Below are 18,907 nucleotides of genomic sequence, written 5' to 3'. Positions count from 1 at the left end.
CCTAATGTTTTTTGTTTTTTTTTAACTCATGCTCACTTTTGATTACATGAAGTGAGTAACTCTTCACTGTTTTCTTCAAAAGGATTCCCCATCTCCTCTATCGTCGAGAGAAGGGAGTGCACATCATTAGCAAATGACTCCTCAATACTTGGCACCTGTTCATGGTGCTTATCTCCAAGCATCTGTTTCGTCAGCTGGCCCTCTTCAAATTCATCAATCATCCTCGTGCCTGGTGTTGGCTTAACGGTTAAGGTGGCTAGGTTAAGATCTTGAAGTTCAAGCCCCTGTCGAGCTATTGAATGAACATCGCGTTGGTTGATTCAGCCTGTCATCCTTTCGAGGTTAGCAAAATGAGGACCAGCTTGTATCATGCGTCGGAGTGGCGACCCATCCAGGATTGTGCAAAATAGCCAAGATATGTATGTATGTGTGTATGTGTGTATGTATGTATGTCTACATCTGAAAATTATAGAAAAACAAGGGCAAGTTGGTTCCAGTTGAAATGTTTTACGGAATTCACATTACACCGAGGAGGTTTGGAGTTCTTGGCGATGTCGCCACCTGGTGGTTCTTATCGGGTTTGGACCAAACAGCCCACCCGCACAGGTTAACACGATTCGTGGCAAGAATGTGGAACAACTGAGAATCTACCAAACTCGGTGGTGTAATGGTTAGATTGTCCGCTCTGAGTCCGAGAGGTAGGCGGTTCGAACTCCATTCGAGTCGTACCAAGGGGCGCTGGTGGGGCTGGCGCTAGCATTGACCCAGGTCTTCACACCCTCAAAATTTACCTTCCTGGAATCTACGAGCCTTACTCTACTATCCTGAAATGTAATTCTTAACCCATAAAGTGCTGGATTTACTGATTTGCAGCCCAGAAATGCTTTTTTGTCATCGGCTTTTCTCCACCAATTAGAAGCAACTTTTCACAAGTTACCCAGGGTATTATACATTGTAAAAAAGGTCATGATTCATTCTTTGGGTTGACGGCAGTTTAAATTAATTTGCATACAAATAGTGGCGAGAACACATTGATATAATGACCATATTTGGTAGGGCCACAATCGTGGCCAGTCGACGTGTGTGTGTGTGTGTGTGTGTGTGTGTGTGTGTGTGTGTGTGTGTGTGTGTGTGTGTGTGTGTGTGTGTCGGCCACGATTGTGGCCCTATGCTCTTTATGGGTTAACAGAATTCTTGCACGCTATGTTATGGTCACTTGATCCCAATTGCTCGCCCACCTCCATCATATTGGAATCATTCATTAAAAGGCCAAACACACAACTCCCACTTGTGGGCTTATCTACAAACTGGGTTTGTTTCATGAACCAGCGACACAGATTATACACCACCCATGAAACTTCGTGCTTCCACTCGCACAATACAAGGCATTGTCAGAGCATTCTTTTGTACGCCTCACATATTAATGAAAATGTACTGGAAGCATTAGTAATGGTGTCCCAGTTTTCATTTGCAGGATAATTGGTTGGTAAATGAAATCAAAATCGTATTTTTTTTTCCAAGATTTGTCTTTAAAAAAAAACAAAAAACCACCTTTAGAGGCCATTTTTCCCTGCAAAGCGGGGGTTGGCCTTTTTCGGGAACCGTGGTTGTTGTTGTTTTTTGGTCCCCCTTTTGAAGCAATGTTTTACGGCCGGATGCCCTTCCTGCCGCCAACCCTTTTTGTCGCCTTTTACGACAAACAGGGAATTACCAGTGAACTGGTTCTCAATTTTCCGACCTCGGAAGGATGACAGGCTGAGTCAACCCCCCTGGCGTTAATTCAGCGATCGACCGGGATTCAAACCCAGGATCCTAAGCCGGCACCCTAGCCGCTAGCCCAACACCAGGGACTAATTGATTGGTAAATGCGTACTGTACACGTGCCAGGCTGTACGTGGTGCATACTGTACACACACCAGGCTGTTTGTGGTGTGTACTGTACACGTGCCAGGCTGTTCGTTGTGCATACTGTACACTCACCATGTTGTTTGTGGTGTGTACTGTACACACACCAGGGTGTTTGTGGTGCATAAACCACATGTCTTTAAATGTCTTTAAAAGCATAATAGTCATTAACTGTTAAGGCTGATAAGGTTTTTGTTTTTTTTTAACTTCCGGTACATATATGAACCAATGATGGCATATATAAACCATGTGCACAACAAAAATGCAAATAACTTGAAATTGCATGAATTTAGTGATTTGTAAAGCACCCCATGCACTGTCTGGACCCAAGAGCTCTTAAATGATGCACCATTTAGCATTGTACGTGCTGTGGTTATGACGTTTACCCCGATCAGACGCATTCAGGCAACTTGGATATATATATGACTAGCAGAGGTACCCGGCTTTGCACGGGAGTGGGAGGAGGAGGGGAGGGGGAAGAGGAGGGGAGGGGAACGGGGGGGAGGGGGGGAGGGGGGAAGCGGGGGAGGAGGAGGGGAGGGGGAAGAGGAGGGGAGGGGAATGGGGGGGGAGGGGGAAGGGGAAGGGGGGAGGGAAGGGTGCGGGGGTGCCCAGGGGAAGAAGGGCCCCTCCCCTCCCCCTCCCCCCCCTTTCTCCTCCCCCTTCCCCCTCCCCCTCCCCCCTTCCCCCTCCCCCCTCCCCCCCTCCCATCCCCTTCCCCCTCGTTCCCCTCCCCTTCTCTTCCCCCCTCCCCTCCTCCTCCCCCTTCACACCAGGGGGGTTGACTCAGCCTGTCATCCCACCGAGGTCGGAAGTCGGAACTCATTGTCGTCAAATAAATGTAGCCTGTATGTTTCACTCTTTGTCACATGCCGTTGGTCCCATGTCAATCGGATGAAGTTGAAAAATTAACGTTACGAAGGTTCTCTGGGACGTACTGATTCCGAATAATGAAGTTGAAAAATTAACGTTCCGAAATACGCTAATTACGCTAACAGAAGCGCTGGAGGGAGCACTGCGCTCCCTCCCTTAGATTCCCTCCCTCTTCTGCTAGCGCTAATTACGCGTAACACACTAATTTTAAAACCCGAAGTTTTTTTAATTTTAAGGTGTGCTGTAGTCAGAAGCGCTAGAAGCGCTGCGCTCCCTCCCTTCGAATCCCTCTCTCTTCTGCTAGTGCTAATAATACGCTAATTTTAAAACCCGAAATTTTTTAAATGTTTATGTATCCGTGACATTCCTGGGACCATCCCGAGTCGAACAGTACTTTCCGCTCGCAAATCCGTCCACGGGTTCTCGAGATCTTAGAGATCATAGATAGATCAGGATACAGACACAGAGGCCAACTCTACTTTATATATATAGATTTGTGGTGGTTATGATATATATATATATATATATATATATCCTGATGGTGGTGATAATCGGGGCGGAGTGATAATCGTCTCCTGATGGGAGCGGAGCTATGAACACCCCTCCCCGGAGAGCAAGGGGAGGAACTGGAGTCGCACAGGTGCTGGACTCTGAGGAGAATTGGATGGCACCAGAGAGAGAGAGAGAGAGCGGGAAAGGTTACCTCTTGCTTGTCTGCCTGCCTGCTCCTTCGCCCTGTGCCTCTTTTTGTCTGCCTGCTGCCTGTTCGTCTTTTCGTCGTTTTCCCTGCTTCCTCATCGCCTGCTCATCCTGCCTGTTCGACTGCTCAACACCACCTCCTCCTCCGTTACCACAGCAGAGCTAAACACACCCAGTTCTCGTTTCCCTCTCCGTCTGTGGTTGAATCTGGTATGTGGCACCATATGTTGCGTAGTTCTTTTGTATATAGTTATTTATTGAATTTATCTTGCCTTGTTATTTGTAAACTGTTTCAGGAAATAAACCCATTTGTTTTAAAAGATGTAAGGTTCTCGTGTCCTTGCGTTCCGGCGCAAGGCCGCCATTGTTTGCCGTCGTCCAGGGAGTAAAGCAGTTCGTCCATCCATTCAGTGGTCTGTGTCAACAGAGCCCTTGAACACGATAATATAAATAAATCGTACCTGTGACGGGTGCCCTACCTGCTAAATATTATCACAGTTATATAATTATGTTTATTATCTCCGTTTAAAGTTGATTTTGATCTTATGAAAAGCATGACGTCATGGGTGACGGGTGACGTCCTCTGGTGTACCAAGTTGGTGGGTACTGACAGGAAAAAGTACAAACTATACAGTATTTGAGGACTGTTTTAAGTATCAACAGATTATCATTGAAGCATTCTATATTTGAACAATATATCTAAAGTGATATACAATAGAAAGGACGCTCAAGATGTGTCAAAACGTCATTTGGCAGTCACATCTGCGGCATGTCATGGTCTATGTATACAAGTGTTCAATATGTTAGCAACTCCTTTACACACTTCAAAATGACAATTTATTTCGGGTACACATCACTTTAGGAACCTTTCATTCCACCACATTAAATGGTTAAAATGATATGAGCCTCACCAAATTGAAATGGTTATACAGTATTAGGTTTTCTACAGTACACCTGACAGTGACAAGTTGCATTTACTTAAACTACGGGATTTGATGCTGAATTATGATGTAGCTACAACACAATTAAAAATCACAATATCAGATATCAATGCAGATCATCACAGAATCCTTCACACATCGAGCTACCTCCGCCACTGAAGGTGGATGGAGGTTATGTTTTCACCCCAGTCTGTCTTTGTTTGTTTGTGAACAGGAAAGTTGTGAACGGATTTGGACGAAACTTGGTGGAGAGTTTGTGTATGTGACAAGGCCGAAATTATTAGATTTCGGTGAAGATCTGGATCCGGATCAGAGAAATTATTTCAGTGATTCTTCACCATTCAGTGATAGAGCCAAAACTGATATATAGCACGACATCTGAAAAAGTTATGGCCGGATTTGGACGAAACTTAGTGGACAGCTTGGGTATGTGACAAGGAAGAATTGTTGTTGTTTTTATTTTTTGGGGTCAGGTCTAGATCCAGATCCGATCTATCAGTGGATTCCAAAACGTGAACTGTTCAGCCTGGCAGAGGTGTGCTCTCCACAGTAGTGCCATTCTAGCTTTTTGATGTGGTCAGTAATTGCGAACCATCCTGGTTTTCCCTGGATTATCCCAGAAATTGACTTGGCCCAGTGTTCAGGGATGTGTGTGAAATATCCTGGACCAGCTACATTCAGGTGATTTCATACAGGGGTGCAAACCACTCACCAAGCAGATCCCATACCACAACACAGGTGTTCCTCACATCTGTGAATACAATATATATATATACAGTCATGTGAAAAAGTAAGTACCCCCCATGTAAAGTTTTGACTTTTTCACCATATTTCAACATACAGCTATTTGATCTTCATTTCAACAATATCGATAGATAAAGGTGATATAATATAACAAATATCCTGAAACATTTACATTTTGTAGTCCATTGTATAATTTAAATAAACATAAATGCAAATTTCGCATGTGGAAAAAGTAAGTACACCCCTACATTTATCACTACTTCAAATACCTAAAATTAGAATCAGGTGCACCAGCTCAGGTGCAAATGATTAGAACATTGTTTGAGAGGATCTTGGAGGAACCTGTCTTATTTAAACCTCAGACATTTAGTTTGGTTTGCTCTTTGTTGTTGAAGTGTGCAGCGTCACCATGCCGAGATCCAAAGAGCTCTCTGAGGCCTTCAGAAAGAAGGTTATAGATGCCTACGAGTCTGGGAATGGATTTGAAAAGATCTCCAAACAATTTGAAATCAATCATTCGACTGTCCGGAAGATCATCTACAAGTGGAGAAGATTCCAAACAACTGCCAACTTGTTCAGGCCAGGCCGCCACAGCAAGTTCAGCCTGAGAGCAGGCCGCAAGATGCCGAAAGAAGTCTCGAAGAACCCCAGAATGTCATCATGGGACCTACAGGTAGCTCTTGCCACGGTTGATGTCAAAGTGCACGAGTCTACCATTAGAAAGAGGTTGCATAAATTTGATCTACATGGGAGGTGTGCCAGGAGGAAACCTTTGCTGTCCAGAAAGAACATCAGGGCAAGACTAACGTTTGCCAATGAACACCGAGGCAAAGACCAGCACTTCTGGAACAATGTGCTCTGGAAAGATGAGTCAAAGGTAGAGCTATTTGGCCACAGTACCAGAAGACATGTTTGGCGAAAACCAAAGACAGCATTTGACAACAAGAACCTGATACCAACTGGAAAGCATGGTGGTGGAAATATTATGGTTTGGGGCAGCTTTGCTGCATCAGGGCCTGGGCAGCTCACCATCATAGAATCCACTATGAATTCTTCATTGTACCAGAGGGTGCTTGAGGATAATGTGAGTCCATCTGCCGGAAAGTTGAAGCTCAACCGAAGGTGGACCTTGCAACAAGACAATGACCCTAAACATACCAGTAAATCCACCTAGGAACGGCTGAAAAGAAAGAAATGGAGGGTTCTGGAATGGCCAAGTCAAAGCCGGGATCTAAATCCCATCGAGATGTTGTGGGGGGATTTGAAACGAGCTGTGCATGCAAGAAACCTCTCAAACATCGCACAGCTGAAAGAATTCTGCATGGAGTGGGCAAAAATTTCTCCCAGTCGATGTCAGAGACTGATAGACAGTTATAAGAAACGCCTACTTGAGGTTGTTTCTGCCAAAGGGGGCAATACCACCTATTAGAGCCAAGGGTGTACTTACTTTTTCCACATGCGAAATTTGCATTTATGTTTATTTAAATTATACAATGGACTACAAAATGTAAATGTTTCATGATATTTGTTGTATTATATCACCTTTATCTATCAATATTGTTGAAATGAAGATAAAATAGCTGTATGTTGGAATATGTTGAAAAAGTGAAAACTTTACATGGGGTGTACTTACTTTTTCACGTGACTGTATGTATATATATATATATATATATATATATATATATATATATATATATATATATATATATATATATACACAGTCACGTGAAAAAGTAAGTACACCCCATGTAGTATCTCATTGGTAGATCATTTGACCATCCCTCATATGTGTACTGGTATCAGGTACTTTGTCGACCCCCAAGCAGGTTCACACAATCTCAATAATTCCAAACCACAAAGCACCAGCTGCAGTGGAACCAACAGAAGGATAAATTAATTTGGATTTGTGTTCATGTTTGTTTGTGTTGCTTAGCCAGTCTGTCTTGTTTGAAAGGAAAAATGGCAGGTAATGCTCAGCAGGTGTGGCCACCATATAATCAGGTAAAGGGAAGAAAATCCAGGTGCAATTACCACTGTGGCCAGGGAACGGACTAATCCTGGATCAGCAAGGATGTAAACTGGTTAAAAATGCAGGGAGACAGGTAAAGGTAAGTTCATTTTGACCGGAATTCAGGAGTAATTGCATGCTGGCATATGTCGTTATGGAACTCAACGAAACTTTTATAAAGTTTGTCAATGTCAAATTATTTGTTTGAAATAGAAAATGACAGTTATGAATGTCTTACATCTGATCTGGTAGATAGTCAAAAGGTGTATAAATATATACTGAATGGCACATTCCACATCAGCCTCAAAGTGAAGATGCAAACAACACAGAACAGAAGCAACATGTACAATATCCTGTGTGGACCACTGTGCAATCCTTGTACACAAAGACTCCACCAAAGCATGACAACTGCAAAAACTCCACAAAGTTCCTTCAAAACACGAGTTTCCTATGGATTAACATTCAGTCCATCGGGATTGGGCCCTGAGCAATGAAGTATTCGAACCGCCAATCAAACATCGCTGTTGAAATTGAGGGGTGGGGAATAGAAACAAAAGAACTGGAATATGAAGAAGAAGAGTACAAGCACGGGAGCGGAGGGATAGATGTCCCCACAAAGCAGCAGCGAGGCAAATGAATCTCCCATAGACAAACCGCTCTTAGCCAAAGGTTATAACGACATCGAGTTCGACGCATTTGCATTTCCATTCAAGTTGCTGGAAGTGGGAAGCTGCGGGCACGAGTCCATCATGCTGTATGAGGGTTGTGGCAGGAACTCGTGGATGGACGAGGTCCTCTCCGGTGTCTGGATGCCGTCGAATAGCGGACTACGGAACGCTTTTACTACGTGCATCTGACAAGGGAAGAGAGGTGCAAGAGCAAAGTCAAAATTGCATGAATTGGTTCCTTAAGCATGGAGCACTGGTACGGTACACCAAAGCACCTGGGTTCGATTCCTGGTTCCTGATCTGGGCGTGTAATTTTCCCACATCGGTCAATTGATTATTATTTATAATCCTGTTCATTTATATCATTGGATTTCAACTTTCTTGTCTCCAAAATACTATTCCTAAATTTCTTACCAATAATTCATCATCCACAAGGCCTCAAACACAGAAACAAGAAGACGTCATGCAGTGCACGATACTTGCAAAATCCCCACCCCCCTCCCCCCAAAAAAGGTTACCATTGATCTATCAAATTGTCCATTCCTTCAAGATTAAAATGGACGATCGTGATCAAATAGGATGAAAAGTGATGATTTTTCAGATGAAAATTTATTTCAGAAGTTTGACCTTAAGTTGACCTTTGACCTTTTGACCTCAAAAATAGTTGGTTTCCCAATTCAGTGAGGCAATATGCAAATGCTGTTAAATTTACAAGTCAATCGGATGAAAATTGATGATTTTTCAGATGAAAATTGATGATTTTGGAAGTTAGACCTTGAGTTGACCTCAACTTTTTGACCTCAAAGCTACTTGGTTTCCCAATTTAGTGACTGTGCAAATGCTGTTCAATTTTCAAGTCAATGAAATGAAAATTGATGATTTTGGAAGTTTGACCTATAGTTGACCTTTGACCTTTTGACCTCAAAAATAGTTGATTTCCCTATTCAGTGACAATATACAAATGCTTTTCAATTTTCAATTCAATCAGATGAAAATCGATGTTTTTCGGATGAAAATTGATGATTTTGGAAGTTTGACCTAGAGTTGACCTTTTGACCTCAAAAATAGTTGGTTTCCCAATTTAGTGACTCAATGTGCAAATGTTCAATTTTCAAGTCAATCGGATGGAAAATGGCGATTTTAGAAATTTGACCTCCAGATGACCTTTGACCTCAAAATCAATAGTCTTCTCAATTGTGACGACCTCTACAACTTGGTGAAATTTCGTGACGATCGGTTTAGAATTGTGACCTGTAGGCGAGTGACAAACAAACGGACAGACAGAATAACAAACGTAACCGACCAATATACTTGAAAAATCTTCCATTTTGCAACTAATAAAATCCACACTACGACTGCTTAGCCTAATTATTCCCACATTTTTGATTGGCCAGAGAAAGTTTTCGGCCAAGTCTTTCACAAACTGGCTGGCCAGACCTGATGTCCATGTGAGGGCAATTTAGGGAGGAACTGATCATTTTTCAACGTGCCGCAGATTTTTTCTCTTCGTCAAAAGGACCATGAGATATTTGACGTCCATCAACTCATGCGAGCAGACAGGACACCCGGCTCAACGTCCAGTTGATGCATTTGGTTCACTCAAAAGTAGCTTACAATACTTGATTGTTTCATTCCTGAGATAATATGATCTGATTACCTCTGCACAAATTTGGACGGACGTTATGAATCCACGTCTGTCAGTGTCTGTCTGTCTGTCTGTCTGTCTGTCTGACTGAGCAGGATATCTCAAAAAGTTATGGACGGATTCAAACAAAATTTGGTGGACAAGCTGAGTATGTGACAAGGAGGAATTGATTCGATTTCGGTGAAGATCCATTTCCGGATCCAAGAATGTTTAAGTAATTCTTCACCATTGAGAGAGAGAGTGCCAAAAACGATATATAACACAATATATCCAAAGGTTGTGGACGGATTCGGATGAAACTTGGTGGACAGATTGGGTTGGTGACGAGGAAGAATTGATTCAATTTTCGTGAAAATTCGGATCCGGATCCGAGAATTATTTAATTTTCCAAGTGATTATTCACGATTGAGAGATCGGTGCAAAATCGATAAGTCGCATTATATTTCAAAAGGTTGTGGACGAGTTATGACAAAACTTGGTGGACAAGTTGTGTAGGTGATAAGGACGAGTCGATTTGATTTTGGTGAAGATCTGAATATGGATCCGGATCCGAGAATTATTTAATTTTCCAAGTGATTAATTACTATTGAGAGATCGGTCCAAAATCGATAAGCAGCATTATATTTTAAAAGGTTGAGGACGAGTTATGACAAAACTTGGTGGATAAGTTGTGTAGGTGATAAGGACGAGTCGATTTGAATTTGGTAAAGATCTGAATATGGATCCGGATCCGAGAATTATTTAATTTTCCAAGTGATTATTCACGATTGAGAAATGGGTCCAAAATCGATAAATAGCATTATATTTCAAAAGGTTGTGGACGAGTTATGACAAAACTTGGTGGACAAGTTGTGTAGGTGATAAGGACGAGTCGATTTGATTTTGGTGAAGATCTGAATCCAGATCCGGATCCGAGAATTATTTAATTATACAAGCGATTATTCACGATTGAGAAATGGGTCCAAAATCGATAAGTCGCATTATATTTTAAAAGGTTGTGGACGAGTTATGACAAAACTTGGTGGATAAGTTGTGTAGGTGATAAGGATAAGGCAATTAGATTTTGGTTCAGGTCCGAATCCAGATCCGTCCTACCAGTGAGATACAAAATGTAAACTGTTCATCCTGGTGGAGGTATGCGCTCTACCAATCCCGTTCTAGTTGCAAACTGCAACTGTAAGGTCACGATGCATTAACTGGGGCTACGCAGACAGGACATTGTGGTGCAGACTGCAGAGTGCAGAGTAAACTGTACTTTCAGATGGAATTTTAAGCCGGCTGCCCCATTTGCTAAGTTTTGGATATTAATTAACCCCACCCGTACTTTTTAAAACGATGAAGGAACCCTAATCATATCATACAAGGAAGGACCTTACTACTACCAAAGCTACTATCATCCCTGATGCTACAGCCGGAGACAGATTCAGTTCTGACCAAGCAGTGCCATGGCAAGGATTGCTGGGCTGGCATCACCAACATTGATCTTGGCAATACAAGTAAAGTAAGCTGATTAGTTCATCCATAATGACGTCACAACCAGTAACAGAAATACAATTATTTGGAAAACAAGACCATTAAGAATATATTGTTGCGGATATGGGATTTGGCCTCCATATCCGCTTGTAAATATTCCCCTATTTCCCCAATACTCCCCAACTATCCCCAATCCCCCATTCCCTAGTCCCATTGTCTGTAAACAACACTCTGTAGAACCGACCTTCCCCTTTTTCCCCCATTAAATGTCGTGCCCAGGTCCACCGCATCTCACGTAGACAACTTTCGGACATCTTGCTAGTTATTCTTAGTCTATGTCAGTTAAGGACTCGTTTCCATTAATTCTGACTCTTCGTTGCACCAGAATGTGATTGTATGGCACCAGTAGTGAGTTTAGGACCTCCCAATACCTCCCCCCAACCTCATCTCCGCATCCTCCCATCATCTCATGGAACAACAACAACTACAACCAAAGCGGGGGCGGCGCGGCCGCGGTGCGGGGAGTGGGCGTCCTCACTCCGGCTCGGTTAGCCGCCATGGCCCATGTGATCCAGGTTACGGGGTTACCACGAAGGGGCTGGCTGTCAGCTCCTCGTCAAGGGCGGAGCCCGGTAACCCCCCCGCACCCAATGAGAAGCAACGGGCCGATTCCATCTGGGGCGGAGCTAACGAGCCGAGAGCGTGTCACTCCCCGCCGGATATACGCAGCCACTTACCGGACGTGAAGAGAGATGCGCCTCAGCCACGAAGAAGAACCAGTCGCGACCTCCGAGCGCTGTGACACCTCCCTGCATCTACTGGACCGTACTGTATCCTGTCCCTGAGCCAAGAGTGCACCTTGAGCCTCGACTACCTGCCTTTCCTTGCCATCAATCCCCGTGTGAGTCAGTTTTGTCCTGTTTATCTGTCGTCTGTCGGGGCTACTATAAGACCGTAATTAAGTGCCTATCTTCCTATGCTGTCTCTCTCATCCCTGTAATCTAAACGTTCCGAACTAATATAACCTCCTCCGGAGGCCTTGAGAACTGTACCCCTGGTGTCGTGTCATTTAACCTAGCCGTTGTGTCCTTTCCTTCATTGATCTAGCGTAGCGCGACTCGGCCAACGTTCGAGTATAATCGGGTAACTTGTGCGAACACGGCGGCCATTCCGCTCGGCCCATCATAACATCTAAGTCGTGTCCGTAACAATTGGTGTCAGGAGTGTCGGATTCGGACCTGGGACTAAATTCATTTAGCCCAAATTTTGGAACACCAATTGTACCATTAGGGTAACAATTGGTGTCGAGGAGTGAGATTCGATCCGGAGCGCGTTTTACGCGCTCGAAATTATAACGGCGAAATTTGATTGTGTTTTACAAAATATAAAAACCCGAATTTTGAAAGTCGCGCTATGGCAGACCAAGTCGGCTGGGGTCCGGTAGAGGAGAGTGAGGCAGGGTCGATCCAGGACCAAATTGAGGGACATGAGGAGAGCGAAGCAGTGAGGGTAGCAGACGCACAAAATAGCGTCGTTGCGCCCGACGTTGCGGGCGCGCAAAATGGCGCCTCGCAAGAGCGCGCGGTAGCCGAGCCCGCTGTATCAACGGGCTTTAACATGCAGCCGATTGACATGCAGGCCCTCATTGCGCAGCTACAGGCAGCTGTACAGATGAGTATGGGGAGCCAAATTGAGCGATTGGGTGAGGGGTTAGACAAGAAATTTGGGAAGTTAGACAATAATTTTGAGGAGTTAGACAAGAAATTTGGGAAGTTAGACAATAATTTTGAGGAGTTAGACAAGAAATTTGGGAAGTTCGACAATAATTTTGAGGGGTTAGACAACGGGATAAAAGAGGTGAGAAATGGGTTAATGGGGGTAGAAAACAGAATGGCCGCTCAAGAGAATCAAATGGAAGGGATGCAAAAGGGGTTAGAGGGGTTAGAAAATAGTATGGAAGGCAAATTGAGGGACATGAGGGACCAAGCGGAAAGGGAAGTTAAACAAATGGGGCAGCAGATAGAGGGGGTCAGAATGGGGGTAGAAACTAAGCTGGATGCTCACAGGGAGGAAATGGAGCAGATGAGGGTGGCATCTGGGCAGGAGATGCAAGTGATGGGAGAGGAGATCAGAAGAGGGGTGAGTGAGGAGGTCGGAGGAGTGCGCGAGGAGGTGAGGCACTGTAAGGAGCGCATGGAGAAGGAGGTGAGAAAGGGGACTGTAAAATTGCAAGGGGGTATAGAGGAGTTGACGCAGGAGGTGGAACAGCTGACGGAGGGACAAAAAGGACTAACGGAGCAGGTTCAAAGGAACACTGCGGTATTAGGAGGGTTAAAAGCGACACAAAACGACATAAAAAACGACTTGATAGCGACGAAGAGGGAATGTCAGATGGTACGTGAGGGACTGACAACGAGGTGGTAGAGGTAATGGAGACGAAGGACCGGCAGGAGAGGACGCACATGGAAACGGTCAAGGTAGCCTTGGAGGACGAGCTTGAGGAGACGTACCGGGGAATAAAAGAGGTGAAGCAGAAATTAGAAGAAGTGGAAGAAGGGGTGAGCGAAATTAAGAAGCGACGGAGAGGGGATAAGAAAGAGATAAAAGAGGAGATAAAAGAATTGGTCCAAAGTCTGTGTTTGGATCGTGATGATGTGCTCATTAACCGGATGAGGGATTCGCAGGTGATGGAGGAGAAGCGAAGAGGAAGAGGACCCGGTGTAAGTGGTGACCAATATGGTCGTGCGTATGATGCGCCAGGTGATTTAAGAAGCTTGGGGGTCGAGATGGACCCGGGTGTTCGTGAGAGGCCGTTGGTGAGGTGTGCGACAGGTCTGGTGTGCGAAAAAGGAGGTGTGCGAGAAAGTCCGACTCTGGGGTGTGTGAGGAAAAAGTGCGTGCCAAGGAGTGAGGGTGCTGGCGAGAGTGAGTCGGTCGTAGCGCGCGTGCGAGGGAGCACATGGAAGCGCGGTGTGGTGAGTGTTACAGAGGGTGTGACGGGAGAGTGTGCGCGAGAAAGGTGTGTGACGGACAGGTGCATGGGGAAAGAGTGCGCTGCCAAAAGTAAGGAAGAGTGTCCACCTGTGGTGAGTGTTACAGAGGGTGTAACGGGAGAGTGTGCGCGGGGAAGGTGTGTAACGGACGGGTGCATGAGGAAAGAGTGCACTGTCAAGAGTAAGGGTGAGTGCGCTGTCAAGAATGGAGGTGAGAGTAGTGAGAGTGACAAGGAGAGTGAGTTGGTTGTGACAGGTGAGCGAGGATGTACACCTGGGATGGAAGGATGCACACCTGGAATGGTAGAGCGTGAGTGGGAATGCACGCTGGAATTGGTAGTGAGGCACGTGGTTGGGTGTGCGAATGAGAGCACACCTGTGATTGTCACAGAGGAGGTGACAGAGGAGGGGGCGCGAAGAGGTGTGTTGGTGAGGTGTGCGACCAACGAATGTGTGCCAAAGTGTTCGGTGGTCAGGTGTGTGACCAAGGCTGTGAGTGGAATGGGTGTACCTGGGTGTGTAAGGAAAGGTACGAGGAGCATGGAAACGGCTGGATGTGTGAGCAAGGAACGGGCTGCGGGGTGTAAGCGTCCAGGTGAAGCATCGACGTTAAGCGGAGCAGCGGTTAGAATGACTTATAGCCGAATCGGGCCCTCGGTGCGTGCCGGGCCTCGCGTGGAACGGCCGCGTCCAGGCTCCACTAGGTGGAGCGGGCAGCTGGATAGGAAGGGTCGTCATGGCGACCACGTTTTGTTGAGACGTGCCGGCAGGTCGAGATCGGGACATTGGATGGCTCCACGCCGAGGTGGTGCGTGGGATCTCGGCCCGGGTAAGCCCCCGAATGCCGGACGCATCCAGCCGCCGGCACAAAACAACCAGCATCCATTGCTTGGCTTTACGAAGCCGGGCTTTGGACAGGAATTGGCGCACCGAGAGGCATTAGTGAGTAGACTGGGTGATGAGGTTAGTGTTTTGGACCCAAAATTAGAGAAAAACAAAATTTGATGATTGGCAAGGGATTGGCAGTAGTGATTGGCAGATGATGGGTAGTGATTGGCAAATTTTTAATTTGTTGAAATTTGATGTGCAAAATTGGTAGTGAGCGATGGGCCCAGTGGGTAAGGGTGGCATCCCTGCCACCCTTCCCATAGTGGGGCAAAGGAGCAATAGATTATGGGGTGTATGGCAGTGAAAACTAGCCCGGGTGGGTTAGGTTATATTGTTAGGGCCCTAGAAGATGACAGTAGGTAACGTTAAGATTAGTTAGTGACTGATACCTGTAGTGGGGACGCAGGTAGATTAGTGTGGATGATAATGACGTGGGAGCGCAATAGTTTAAAGGGACGACTGGGAAGCGCAAGTTTCAGAGGGGAGTAGTTAGCTGAGATGATGCTGTGTGAGAGCTGGACAGGTGTGTGGAGCAGTGTATGAGTAGTGAGTGTTGTGGATCAGCGCGAATGCGCTTGGGGAGAGAAGGGTGCAGGTGGCACCAAGTATGAGAGCACAGGTGTGCAAGTACAGGTGTGTGGAGAGAGTTGGAGTAAGTGGTACGGAGTGGTGTGCATGGTGCGAAGGTGTGGATGGGGGAAGAGTGGACCCCTTTCACGAGTACCTGGGGCGGGTAGTGTAAGAGTTAGGTAGAGGGTATAGGTAAATTGTGGTTGGATATTGGCATTTGTGGTGCGGATGCAGAATGGTGTTGTGGATGGGTGCATTAGTGTTGTGGAAATGGCTGGGCGTGTAGCCTGTTAGTGTGTGTAGTTGGTTGGGCACTCCACCACTGTGAGGATGTCGGCCAGGTGAGGCCGCAGGTGGGCTCTGGGAGCCGGTAGAGTTGTGGATGGGGCCCGAGGATCCGGAGGACGGACCCGGGTAGCCCAGTGCCAGAGAGGGCACCGAGTGGGGAGAGCGCCAGAGGGCCTTCCCCAGGTAGATAGGTTAGGGTAAGGAGCAGGTAAGCTCGGAGGCAACTGCAGTGGTGGAGGTGTGCAGGTGGGTAGACCCGCTGGGAGAGGTACACGCCACAGCCCAGAAATTGTGCGAGGGCACCGAGAGATGAATCGGGGGAGTGAGACCCCAAATTGAAAAGCACCACAGTTTGGTCAATGGGAATTGGTTTTTAGAACCCATAGTGTAAGAGGGCCAATGGTTTGGCCGGAGAAAGACCCCGGGTAGTGTAAAGTTGTTAAAGTCATTTAGGAAATAGTTAGGATTGATGAACCTGTCGCACCATACGCAGCCACTTACCTGTGGTGATGATGACTCCACACCTGTGTTTTCTTTGTTCTGTGTGCAGGAAAGGAGAATTGCTGTTGGATTTGTGAGACGCATCACGACGTGGATGAGACATTGGGGTGATTCCATCTCTCCCTCCCTAGGAGGGACTGATGATGAATTGGTGATAGCAAATTATGATGTTGAGTTGGAGATGGCAAATTTTGATGAGAGTTGAAAATGGCAAATTTGATTGGTTAGGAGGGAGAGAAGACGAATTTGGTTTATGGGAGGAACGGGGAAGACAGTAGGGACGTTTGTTGATTGGTAAAGTAGATGTTTATGGGTAGTGTTGTGTTTTGTGGATGCAGTAAGGGGTAAGGGAGGGGCCATGTAGGTTACCTGGTGGGGGGGGGGGGGGCGTACGGTAGGAACGTACCTGTCTCACCTGGTTCCCATGTGCCCCCAGTGTGCATCATCTTGTATTGCGTGCACTTTTGCGCCCTTACCACCTTACTCACTTGTCTTCTTCTTTTGTCTCCCACCTCCGAGGATCTGGCTTTGGGGCAGAGAGAGAGGAGAGAGAGGTGCTGGCTCCGCAGTTGTGGGCCTGCACTTTCGCTGCTTGCTGCCTGGATCGATACACCATATGGACCGCAATTTTGGTGGCCACCCACAATGGACCGCAGTTCTTTTGCGGCCAAGCACCACCCATTGATGGACCTCTGGGTCAACGTGGCACCTATGCCAAACAGGTGAACCACTAATAGTTGGCCCCCTTGACGGCCACAATAAAGAAATGGACGCGGTTGGCGCCTTTCTTTAGTTTTAAAGAAGCCGGAAGGCCAAGTGCACCACAGGAAGAGCAAGAGACACCTGCAGGGTTAGGGGTTGTTGTTTTTATTTTAATGAACAATGGTGACTGCACCGATTGGTGCTTGGGGTGGTGCTTTTGGTGCTTGGAAGGGGTGCTCTGCACATTATTAAAGGCCGTAAGGCCACAGAGCACTCGTGGGTTGGTGTATCGATGCTGGCATGCGTGCTCTCTCTATGCATAACATCTGCATGTGTTCCTCCAAAAACAGGTCCTGGATCGTAGTGTAAATATCAGCGTAGTCTTGTGTAAATAATGCTCCCTACCGGCTGTATGTTTAGTTTGCGAATTCTTTCCGCGATTCGGTTATCCTGTGGGTGTGTTTCTGTGAGGAGAAGGGTGCAACGTCGCAGGGGGACATATTTACTCATTTGTGAATATCTGTAAAACTGTCGCACTCAGGGTAGAGTTAATAGTAGAGGGAACTACATCTGAGTGCCACACTAAAGTACGTAAAAATTTATCGGGTTGGGACGCCCCGAGGGTAGAGAAGGGTGCAATGTTGCGGATATGGGATTTGGCCTCCATATCCGCTTGTAAATATTCCCCTATTTCCCCAATACTCCCCAACTATCCCCAATCCCCCATTCCCTAGTCCCATTGTCTGTAAACAACACTCTGTAGAACCGACCTTCCCCTTTTTCCCCCATTAAATGTCGTGCCCAGGTCCACCGCATCTCACGTAGACAACTTTCGGACATCTTTCGGACATCCGGTGCTCCTGCCTCACACCTAGCTCGGCTTCACGCTGTTGAAACCAAAGCTTTCAGAATTATTGGAATCTCCCGCGATGAAGCTATCTCTGAGGGCCTTTCACTCACTCACCGCAGGCAGGTAGGTGGTCTTTCTGTCTTCTACCGACTCCTCTCCGGCCTTGCACCCCCAGCTCTCTCTGTGCTCTGTCCCCCAAATATTCCTACAGGTCGCACAAGATCTGCCAGCAACCCTCTGATGGTTAAACTGCCGAAATCTCGGCTCTCTGCTCACCTTCACTCTTTCATTCCTCTTTTCTCCCGCCTCTGGAACAAACTCCCTCACTCCCTTCAATCCCACTCCTCCCTCCAGGTCTTTAAAACAGCTGTTCACCACCATCTCTTATCTTCCCCCATCCAAAACCTTGATCTTTTCTACCCCCGCTAATTCACCCCAGATCCACCTTGTTTGAAATTCCAACTTCTTTCCTGGAAGTCCTGGCAGTGTCCATATGTTTTATACCTCTCCCACCGCCCCCTTCCCATGCCCCCCCCCCCCCCAAAGCCCTCGCCCTCTCTCAGATCTCTCGATGTCTCCATGTCTCTCGGTCCCTGCTCTCAAATGTTGTGTTTGTGTCCTTCCCCCTCTCTCCCCATCTTGTCTACCGCTCCCGATGTTATATGTTTTATGTGTCGGTTTGTCTTTCTGTGTGATTAATGTTCGCTCTTTCACGAGCCTCGATCTTGTATACAAAAAAAAAAAAAAAAAAAAAAAAAAATCTTGCTAGTTATTCTTAGTCTATGTCAGTTAAGGACTCGTTTACATTAATTCTGACTCTTCGTTGCACCAGAATGTGATTGTATGGCACCAGTAGTGAGTTTAGGACCTCCCAATACCTCCCCCCAACCTCATCTCCGCATCCTCCCATCATCTCATGGAACAACAACAACTACAACCAAAGCGGGGGCGGCGCGGCCGCGGTGCGGGGAGTGGGCGTCCTCACTCCGGCTCGGTTAGCCGCCATGGCCCATGTGCTCCAGGTTACGGGGTTACCACGAAGGGGCTGGCTGTCAGCTCCTCGCCAAGGGCGGAGCCCGGTAACCCCCCCGCACCCAATGAGAAGCAACGGGCCGATTCCATCTGGGGCGGAGCTAACGAGCCGAGGGCGTGTCACTCC

At 46.5% G+C, this 18,907-nt stretch overlaps 1 protein-coding gene across 2 annotated transcripts in view; it reads right to left on the bottom strand.

The window, feature by feature from the left end:
• Positions 1 to 6,894: 6,894 nt before the first annotated feature.
• LOC137436464 (plasma membrane calcium-transporting ATPase 2-like) overlaps positions 6,895 to 18,907 on the bottom strand; it is a 244,394-nt gene continuing 232,381 nt past the window's right edge. Inside the window, exon 20 of one of the 2 annotated variants that reach the window (XM_068130276.2) lies at positions 6,895 to 8,023. In XM_068130276.2, the coding sequence (XP_067986377.2) occupies positions 7,841 to 8,023 (183 nt within the window). In that variant the 3' untranslated portion in view covers positions 6,895 to 7,840. The remainder of the gene's footprint in view (positions 8,024 to 18,907) is intronic. The other variant, XM_078786445.1, reaches the window with a different exon arrangement.

This window comes from Myxine glutinosa, chromosome 11, assembly GCF_964187855.1.
Source record: "Myxine glutinosa chromosome 11, kmMyxGlut1.1, whole genome shotgun sequence".
Taxonomy (NCBI): domain Eukaryota; kingdom Metazoa; phylum Chordata; class Myxini; order Myxiniformes; family Myxinidae; genus Myxine; species Myxine glutinosa.
This window is presented reverse-complemented; position numbering and strand designations above follow the sequence as displayed.